Below are 10645 nucleotides of genomic sequence, written 5' to 3'. Positions count from 1 at the left end.
GCGAAGGCCTCTGTGTGTTTGTCTGGGGGTGGAGGGGCAGGGAAGATTCCTTCGCACACCACGGGACTCGGAGGCTCTTCCCGACCTCGACCTCCTCCATGCAGGGCAGAGGAGGAAGCTGCCAGGCGGGGTGGGAAATCTCTCCCGAGAAAGGGGATCCCCGCGGCCGCTACTGTCCCTCTCAGGCTTAGCTGGCTTCCCCCCTGCTGGCAAAGGGCTTTTTCCTCCGAGTGGGGAAGGGAGGGGTTTGGGGGAGGTTCCGGACGGGAGCAGGGCGGGCCGACAGCGTTGGGTTCTCCGTCGAGTACAAATCGCCCCCCTCCCTTACCATCCCTCCCCAAACCCCGCCGAGCACCGGGTGCGGATCCCCAATCTGGGCCCAGACCCTCAGCCCCCTTCCCCCTCTTCCCGAGGATTAGCGGAGGCGGCCCGGGATCCGCTCGCGGCCGCACGTTTTTTGCCAAAAAAGGCAAGGATGCAGCTGCACGCGCCGCGGGAACATCTGGATCCGATTCCCGGCATGAATGGGTCATGGCCCCGCCTCCCCGTGATTCAAGGGCGGGGGCGGGAATGAGCGAGGGGGGCTATCCCCCAAAATGGGGAGATGGGGCGGAGCGCTGTTCCCCCCTCCCGGCGTCCGACGCCCCTGCCCCTGCGCTCTCGGCGGCCTGCGGTCTGGGCTCCGCGGTCCAGACCGTCGGAGCCCGATTCTTGCGCACTGGCTGCGGCGCAGGCTGAGGCGCTCACGTACCGCCAGCAGCCTTCCCGGGTGGGGGCCCGCGCGCCGGGCGGGCGGACCCTCGGCGCCCTGTGGGGGAGGGGCCCTCCGGTCCGGCAGAACCGCGTGATTATATGTATCGCAAAAGAAATCTTCACAGAAATCCTATGGGGCGGGCATTTTTCCATTTCACGGAGGTGGAGACTCCACTTGTTAGTTCCCCAAAGTCACATAGGTAGATCCACACTGCCTCCCCGGCCCAATTCGAATCCTAAACTTTCTGAAGCCGTCGTTGACATTTTCTATAAACCTTTACGAATGCCCACCATGTGTGCTTATAATTAATGATTGTATGTAGACATTTTTTGTCTCTTTCTTCCACCAGCCTCTGAGGGCTGGGCTCACGCCTGCCTTGCTCACCCCTCCACTCTCAGCTTCAGGCACTTACTACATGTTCAATAAATACCTGGTGAGGAAGAGTAGTCCAAGCATAGAAAACAGCTAGTGCAAAGGCCTGGAGGCCTGAAAAAAACATATGGTGTGCTTTGGGGAAGCAGCAAGTAATTTCATTCGGAGGAAATGCCAAGAGACTAAAACGTCAGGCAGCGGCCAGGTCATGAAACGCCGAATGCCAAGTTAAACAGACCTCACCCTGCGGGTAAAGCAGCCAGTGGAAATGTTTAAGCAGGGGTGTGACATGATCACTCCGCTGCAGCGTGAATAATGGATTGGAGGGGTAAGATGAGTAGACTGACTTGGAGGCTAGTGCAGTGGTTCAGGTGAGAGATAATGAGACAGGTGGCAGCAGGAATGGGAAAGATAGGACTCGGTGACTGGTTTGAAAGGATGGGGAGGGAGAAGGTTTTCGGGGAAGGAAGGCATCAGGTGAATGGTGCTTAGGTGGTCCACCCACCAAAGAGGAAACGGATGTGCAAGTACAACAATGTGTCATTGATTTCAGGATAAACATTTTTCAGATTTAACATCTCAGAAACCCAGACGCAGCGTCTAATCAAGTGTGACATAGTTTAATTGACAATTTTTGTTCTTTCTTTCTTAGTCGACCGTAAAATAATGGTGGCGTTAACATTTAATAGAGTCTCATATTCGATGAAATACGGTAGATCCCAAACCTTTACCCACCACCCACCCTACCCTCCAAAAGATACACGCGCTGAGTCTCCGCAATCCAGAAAAGAAATTTCTTACCTCTTTCCTAGAGGTGCAGGAAAAACTTCTGGGGAGGAGTTGTGTCCGGGGGTCCTCTCCCTAAGGTTGAGGTCTTGCTTAAATTTTTAGACATAACTATGACCCTCACAACACCCCATGAGCAGGCAGAACAAAAGTCATTATCTCTGTTATTTTCCAAACTTTAAAAAACAAAAAGCAATTCATGCTTATTGTAGAAAAATTGGAGAATTCCAAAAAGGGAAGGTAAATCACTAATAACTCCTTGTTATATTATAACCTCCTAGTTCTTTTTTGTTAAGCAGGCATGTGCATATATGTATTTTCATTTTTAGTTTTAAATGAAGAAGTTTTTAAATTGAAAAAGTAATACATGTATATGTTACGAAAAAATTTTCATGCTGTACTTTGGACATATACAAAGAAAAATGTCCCTACCATACCAGATCTTCCAGTCTGTCTCCTCATAAACAACAATGGTTTACTGTTACTTGGATATCCTTCCAGAAATAATCTCTTTGTGTATTTATTTTTATATACACCGTTGTGCCTCTAGCTTTTTTCACTCTGTGTGGCCATATTTCCATCTGAGTTCATACAGATTTTTTAAACAGTTTTATAGAGGTATAAGTTATATACCATAAAATTCGCCCAATTTGAGTGTACGGTTCAATTAATTTCAGCAAATTTAATAGATTTGTGCCACTATCACCACAATCCAATTTTAGAACATATCTATCACCTCCAAAAGATTTCTTGCGTCTTTTGCAGTTACTTCCGGTCTCACCTTCAGCAGCAGGCAACCACTCATCTACTTTCTGTCTCTGTAGATTTGTCATCCCGACATACACTAATGTCGTTTTTTGTGTCTGGCTTCTTTCACTTAGCATGATGTTTTCATGGTTCATCCATACTGTAACATTCCTTTATTGCTGAATAACATTCCATCGTATGGATACACCACATTTGGTTTGTACATTTACCAGTTAATGGCTTTTGGGGGTTATGTCCTGTTTTTCTTGATAATGAATAACGCTGCTATGAACGTCTGAATACATGGACATAACGTTTTCATTTCTCCACCTAGAAGTGGACATATAGACTTGCTTCATTTTTTTTTTTATAGCTGTATAGCATTTTACTGCTTGAATGTACCATATTTTATTTAACCAGTCCCCTGCTGATAGACAATTAGGTTGTTTCCATGTATCAAAAAAGAAAAAGAGGGGCTTCCCTGGTGGCGCAGTGGTTGAGAATCTGCCTGCCAATTCAGGGGACACGGGTTCGAGCCCTGGTCTGGGAAGATCCCACAGGCCACGGAGCGACTAGGCCCGTGAGCCACAACTATTGAGCCTGCGCGTCTGGAGCCTGTGCTCCGCAACAAGAGAGGTCGCGACAGTGAGAGGCCCGCACACCCCGATGAAGAGTGGCCCCCACTCGCCACAACTAGAGAAAGCCCTCGCACAGAAACGAAGACCCAACACAGACAAAAATAAATAAATAAATAAATAAGTAAAAATTAAAAAAAAAAAAAAGAGAGAGAGAGAGGGAGGGAGGGAAGAAGAAAAGAAAAGAAACCCGCTATCACCCCCATTTTACTGACGAGGACACCGATGTCCCGAGAAGGAAAAAACGTTGTCACAGGTCACACTGAGAGCCGGAGACACAAGTTCCGGTTCCCCAGCTCCCATCCATGCTCCTCAACTACTCAGTCCAGGTCCCTACCCGCCCGGCCACGCGGCCGGGGAAGCCCCGGGAAGCCAGGTCAGAGTCCTTACTGCCAGGCTGGTGGATTTCTGTATGCCCCCTAGAGGCACCTGCAAATCGTTCGGCATCGCGCCACACACCCCCGGCCAGCAGGGGCACTGCAGCCGTCTCCATAGCACTGACTGGGTCTCCTGCGGTGCTCACTTTTCCTCGAGTCCCCGAGGAACTTCCGGCAGCCGCGGAACTTAGGTGACGCCGGACGCGCCTCTTAGGACGCGGGCGCGCAAGGCAGCAGGAGTTGTTTCCGGCCGTATCGGTGTTCTAGCTTGATTTGAGGCAGCGGCGGCGGCGGAGGAGGGAAGATGGAGACAATTCTGGAGCAGCAGCGGCGCTATCACGAGGAGAAGGAACGGCTCATGGACGTCATGGCTAAAGAGATGCTCACTAAGAAGTCCACGGTGAGTTGGGCCTGGGCAGGGGCTACCCCTGAGGCTGGGCCCCATGCCCGGGTTCAATCTCTGAGAGTTTTCTTCGGTCCTCAGACCTGCCCCGCGCCCGCCCCTTCCCGGGGCTCCCTACCCGAGCTCCGGCCTAGGTAACCTTCCCCCGGGCCCAGCGCCCAGAGGCCTCTCTGCTTGGGCTGCTAAGACCTGAGCGGATAAGCTCCGCCCTTGGGCGGCCTTCCCAACTCCAGAACTCCCGACTAACGGTGTCTTGTGTCACCGTTTGCCTTTCTTCAGCTCCGGGACCAGATCAATTCTGACCACCGCACACGGGCCATGCAAGATGTGAGTGCCCCGCTGTCCACTTCTCTTTGGGTCGCGATGGGCTGGAAGAAGGGGGTGGGGGGGTCACCTGGAGCCCTGGACAAAGGTAACCGGGTTGGCCAGTCGAGGGTTTATATGCCTGCCAAAGGGTGCTTGACCACCCTTGCTCGCTTCTGTGAACGGGGAACTCTCATTCGTTCTTAATTACTCGGAAAGATGCCCCTTAGAGCATTCTGTATGCTATGGATGTGCAATGAGTAGTTACCAGGAGTCAACCATTCAGGCTTAGAAGGTACTCTCCCTTCTCCCCAAAAGAGAATGCTGTGTATTACTGTTTTCCTCCCAGAACACTGTATTGAAGCATTTGAAGTATTTTTTGCCTACTACACTGCATTTTCCTAGTAATAGTTCAATTTCTTACTTTTAGAAAAGTAATTAAGATCAAAATACTGATACATTTTTATGTTAAAGCTAAGTGGTAGGTAAATGGAGGTTCGTTATACCATGCTCTCTACTTTTGCATGTTTGAAATCTGTTTAGAAAAGAATAAAAGACCTAATCAGAGTTTCTAATTTGGAAGAGATAATTAATATTACAAGCCCCTAATCCCTTATCTAAATTCCCAAATCCGAAATACTCTGAAAACAAAAGGTTTTTTATTTGTTTGTTCTGGTAATTGTTTGATGGCAAAAATCTGATTTGACCTGAACAGATGGGAGGCTTTTTATGGTCTTTATCACATTTAATAAATAATGCATAAGTTTCACTGCAGAACTATCAACGGGTGTTCCAGATTCCGCTAGGGATATTGCATGCAGTACCTTCCTGAACTTAAAAATTCCAAATTCTGAAACAAATCTGGTCCCAAAAGTTTTGGAGAAGGGACTACGTACTCGTACCATCCTGAGTTCGAATTAAAAAGAAACTGTGTGATGTTTTATTTAGTCTGTGCACTCCTCAGTCAAGCCTTTTGAAACAGTGAAAATCATCTTGGACCATCCTTTTATCTTTGAGTGTCTTAGGTGGGAACTGCTATTTACCAAAGGGTGACAATGGCTCTCTTTTATGACTCTTCTAGGGAGAGTTAAATATAGGAACTTTCTGCCACCCCTAAAATCACATCACTTAATCTTCAAAATGACCTGTTTTAAAAAGTAACTAGGAACCAGTGCTGTCTGTTAAAGGTACCAGAAAGAACAGGAACTTTTAACACCATATCTCTTGAGCTTTCCCTGGGCTTTGACAAGAGAGCCTTTGTTGGTTGCTTGGGTCTAAGTTGTACAGATTGCTTCATCCTGATGGGTTTGTGTTTGCCTTTCAGAGGTATATGGAAGTCAGTGGGAACCTGAGGGATTTGTATGATGATAAGGATGGGTAAGTGACAGTCACAGCCAATCCAGGAATTATTGCTTTTGAGGAGCCATGGTTAAAGGACTGAGTTTGTGTTCCGTGTTCTCTGGATTTTTTCTGAAATTGCAGGTTACGAAAGGAGGAGCTCAATGCCATTTCAGGACCCAATGAATTTGCTGAATTCTATAATAGACTCAAACAAATAAAGGAATTCCACCGGAAGCACCCAAATGAGGTATGACCTCAGAAAGTATTTTCTCCAAACCTGTCCAAAGAGCATACAAAGGAAAGGTGTAAGGAAAGTGGAGATTGCCACTCAGGTGTCCCTTCAAAAAAGAACTCGCCAGTTAGCTGCAAGCAGCGAAGTTAGGTGACATCCTGCAACTCCAGTGCTTTCAGGATCTCCCTCAGCTTTAAGCTAAGGCCGTTCTCTTCCTGGGCAGCCCCCAACCAGTGACTGAACACAGTGGGGGTACCATGGCCTGGTTATTTCTGCCCATTGTGAGACTCTTCTAGTGAGTAATCTTTGCTCCAGAGTTCCTCATTGGGTTGGTCAAGATTTTGTCCTATCTTCATCATGGTCTGGGCTCTCCCTGCCCAATCCTCCTCTCTCCTTTTTATCTTTAATGGATAATACCTACCCAATAAACCACTTGTGCTCCTAACTCTGTCTTAAAATCTGCTACCTAAAGGATCCAACTAACACAAAAAGGCTTTACTCGCTTCCAGTGATCATTACACCTTCATGATTCAGCCCAGAGGCCTACTCTTTCATGAAAATTCCTTCCTAGTCTACTTTACTCCCCCAATTAATCTTTCCTATCTTTATGATTCTGTCATATTTTATGACAATGAACGTCTGCCCCACTATATTGTAAAATGATAAGGAGCAGGGATTATATCTCAGTTATTGAAGAATCCATTAAGCATCTTACACAGCTGACCAAAGGAATTCCAGGGGAAGGGGGAGCGAGGCATGGCTGTAGGATAAGTGGAGAGAGATAGGTCAGTGATTACTCTGAGCTTTTATGACTGTGTAACTAAAAAGTTGTTCCCTTGATAGAAATAAGGAAGAAAGAGGTAACCCATTTGTAGTGGAAATGAATTTTTATGTATGTAGATTTTCAGGTGATATTATATCTAGGTAGAAGTGTCCCATAAGCAGTTGAAATTAGGTGACTGGGGCTTGAGAATTACCACATGTACTTGATGGTTGAAGCCACGGATCATAGAGCTCTGGGAGGGAGAGACAGTGTGAAGGGAGACTGTCAGTTTCTGTGTGCCTTGGGGCACACTCTTAATAAGGTACTTAACTGAAAAGGAGTCTGGGAAGCCATCCATCACAGGTCAAATGGCAGCTCCAGGTAATGTCTTACTGAAGCTCAGCCAATGAGTTTCACAAAGGAAGTCACTGGTATCAGCTGTTGTTGATTGGTAACTGCCAGGGTTGCTACTCTGTTGAAGAAGTGGGAGTGGAAATCTGGCCACAGAGGCACAAGTGGATAATGAGGATACAGTAGTGTGGAGTGTTTAGCATGCATTTGAAAGACTGGCAGAAAAAAGGAGAGGAGAAGCAGGAGGATCATAAGGAAAATAGGGGAGGCATACATATTTAAAGGAGCCGATGGAAAAATGAAGAGACTGAAAATACCAGACAGGAGAGGCTATTTATTGAAGTTAAGTGGAGGTACATGAATGTACCCTCACACACCTACCTATGTCTCCTCATCCCCTTTGGAAGGTAGAGTATTAAGTCTTTTGGTAACCAAGAGAGAAGGCACAAGTACCATTCTGGTGTGTTAACCTTATCCCAGCCCAGGTAGGAAGGTGATGAGGAATAAGTGCTTGAATAAATGATTGGAAGAATGCCTAAGATATACTAAGGGAAAGGGAAAAAAAAATAAGTCTAATTATGTGAGAAACAAAATAATAATCTTGCACTTGCCTGTATGTGCTTGCACAAATACATATATTTAAATACATAGAGCAGTGGTTTCCAAATTTTGCTGTGCGTTTGAATCTGGGAGTGTTTAAAAAGTACTGATACCTCCCCACCACTTCTGATTAAATTGGTATCAAGTGCGTTAGGATTTTTTAGCACTCTCGCAGGTGATTCTAATGTGCAGCAAAGTTTGGGAATGGCTGACATTTAAAAAAGGTCTGTGGGGTTTCCCTGGTGCCGCAGTGGTTAAGAACCACCTGCCAATGCAGGAGACACGGATTCGAGCCCTGGTCCAGGGAGATCCCACATGCCGCGGAGCAACTAAGTGCCTGCGCCACAACTACTGAGCCTGTGCTGTAGAGCCCGTGAGCCACAACTGCTGAAGCCCGTGAGCCACAACTACTGAAGCCCGTGCGTCTAGAGCCTGTGCTCTGCAACAAGAGAAGCCACTGCAATGAGAAGCCCGCACACCGCAACAGAGTAGTCCCTGCTCTCAGCAGCTAGAGAAAACCCACATGTAGCAGCAAAGACCCAATGCAGCCAAAAATTAAATAAATGAATAAATAAATAAATTTATAATAAATAAATAAATAATAAAAATTAAAAAGGTCTGTTGACAGTGGTTAGCTATTCCCAGGAGAATTATTAAAGGGGAGACTTGATTTTTTTTTTTAATATTATTAATTTGGTTGCACCAGGTGTCTTAGTTGCGTCATGCGGGCTCCTTAGTTGCGACACACAGGCTCCTTAGTTGAGGCATGCGAACTCTTAGTTGCGGCATGCATATGGGATCTAGTTCCCTGACCAGGGATTGAACCCAGGCCCCCTGCATTGGGAGCACAGAGTCTTTTATCCACTGTGCCACCAGGGAAGTCCAAGGGAACCTTGATTTTTTTATATATATATATAAATTTATTTGTTTTATTTATTTTATTTTTGGCTGCGTTGGGTCTTCGTTGCTGCACGTGGGCTTTTCTCTGGTTGTGGCGAGTGGGGGCTACTCTTCGTTGTGGCGTGCAGGCTTCTCGCGGTGGCTTCTCTTGTTGGGAGCATGGGCTCTAGGTGCGCAGGCTTCAGTAGTTGTGGCGCACGGGCTCAGTAGTTGTGGCAAACGGGCTCTAGAGCGCAGACTCAGTAGCTGTGGCACACGGGCTTAGTTGTTCCGCAGCATGTGGGATCTTCCCAGACCAGGGCTCAAACCCATTTCTCCTGCATTGGCAGGCAGATTCCTAACCACTGCGCCACCAGGGAAGCCCTGAACCTTGATTTTTTTTTCATTTTGTCTTTTTGTGTTATTTGAGTTTTTGTGAGCATGTGTTATTTTAGCAATTTTTAGTTAAAACATGCAAAAAGGAAAAGGAAAAAGCAAGGTAATTAGAAAACAGAAGAAAGCTCCTAAGGAAAAATCAAGGCCAAATAAAGCGTTAGAAATCCAACTTTCTATATAGTCCATTCTGTGATATTGCAACTTCTATGTTGAAAAACCCACCTGAGCTTTTCTCTTTTTCCCATCAGATCTGTGTGCCAATGTCAGTGGAATTTGAGGAGCTCCTGAAGGCTCGAGAGAATCCAAGTGAAGAGGCACAAAGTAAGTAGGGTTTAATGTTTCTATCCAGCACTAGCAGAAGTACAGGTTAATGATCAGAGCTCAGATTTGCCCTCAGAGTCCTGGAAAAAGGCCCCAGAGAAATTTATAGCCAGGTTCCCTTACTGATTTCCTCTTTGCTAGACTAGAGAAAAGTCTGGACTAGATTGTCATCCTGAGTCGGCCTTGGACAAAATAGTGATTTTGTGCTAGCCCAGCTCAAATTCACTCACCTGGAAAAGTGAGGTCTGTTCACTTTGTGACTAGAGGGAGGATATTTGGGTGAAGGGCTGCATTATGAAACAATGCAGTCCACTTGAAAAGTCAAGTCCAAGAAAGTGGTCTTTAGTATCTGAATCTTGATATCTGATTCCTTCAGATTTGGTGGAGTTCACAGATGAAGAGGGATATGGTCGTTACCTTGATCTCCATGACTGTTACCTCAAATACATTAACCTGAAGGCCTCTGAGGTAAGACCCAGGAGAGGGGAGAGTGGTTCTGATTCTAGGGGTGAGTCAGGGCACTGGGCTGGGGCTAGTAGACCTGAAACAATTAGAGTGTCTTCCTTGTGTTCTGGAACTGTTACGTAAATATTAAAGAGGTGATGTGCTTTCTTGGAATGAAACACTTTTCAAAGTGAAAGTCGGGTTTCTACAGTGAATACAATAAGCATATTTTACTTATCAATAAATTTTATTTTATTAATACAACAAGCTTATTTTGCTTTTGTAAAAATAAAAAAATTTTTTAAACTCACAAGTATGCATCAGGCTTCTGTGTTAGGCACACATAGTAGTAGGTACATGAAAGATACAAAAACATAATCTCTGCCAAGAGGGCTATTTAATATATTTTAAAAGGTATTAGAAAATAACGTACCATAAGAGCTGAGGTTTAATGTGACAGTCTCAGGGTCACAAGGAAATACATGATGAAATTTCTCTTGGGGTTGTGAGGACACGTCTCAAAAGTTGTGACTAAACTTTAAGCTCCATGAGTACAGTCCTGCATCTGTCTTGTTCTCATCTGTATCCAAAGATATTCAGTAAGTGATTGAATGAGTGAACAAATGGCACCTTCTGGGACCTTATTTTAGAATGTGTAGTGGGTGTCAGTCTTTAAACAAGTGCCCGTATATATTGGGTAGGCCAAAAAGTTCATTTGGTTTTAAGTAAATATAAAAGACATTTTTCATTTTCACGAAGAACTTTATTGAAAAACATATTCACTAACTGAATGAACTTTTTGGCCAACCCAGTAGTAATGTTCAACAGATGTTTCTTTTAGCTTATGGTTTATTGACTTGATCTTTATTTCACAGAGTTAATTGTGTATCTGATATTCTGCTCAGTCCAGTGGAATTAACACTGAGTGCAGGAATTAAATG

General features: G+C 45.5%; 1 protein-coding gene across 1 annotated transcript in view; it reads left to right on the top strand.

The window, feature by feature from the left end:
• The first annotated feature begins 3847 nt into the window (after positions 1–3847).
• The window catches only part of SF3A3 (splicing factor 3a subunit 3), a 28664-nt gene continuing 21866 nt past the window's right edge, over positions 3848–10645 (top strand). Inside the window, exons 1-6 of the mRNA XM_007182557.3 lie at positions 3848–4071; positions 4354–4401; positions 5702–5754; positions 5860–5965; positions 9188–9260; positions 9637–9728. Coding sequence (XP_007182619.1) covers positions 3976–4071; positions 4354–4401; positions 5702–5754; positions 5860–5965; positions 9188–9260; positions 9637–9728 — 468 coding nt within the window. The 5' untranslated portion in view covers positions 3848–3975. The remainder of the gene's footprint in view (positions 4072–4353; positions 4402–5701; positions 5755–5859; positions 5966–9187; positions 9261–9636; positions 9729–10645) is intronic.

Source organism: Balaenoptera acutorostrata, chromosome 1 (genome assembly GCF_949987535.1).
Source record: "Balaenoptera acutorostrata chromosome 1, mBalAcu1.1, whole genome shotgun sequence".
Lineage (NCBI taxonomy): Eukaryota > Metazoa > Chordata > Mammalia > Artiodactyla > Balaenopteridae > Balaenoptera > Balaenoptera acutorostrata.
The sequence above is the reverse complement of the archived record's forward strand: the minus strand, read 5'-3'. Positions and strand labels throughout refer to the sequence as shown.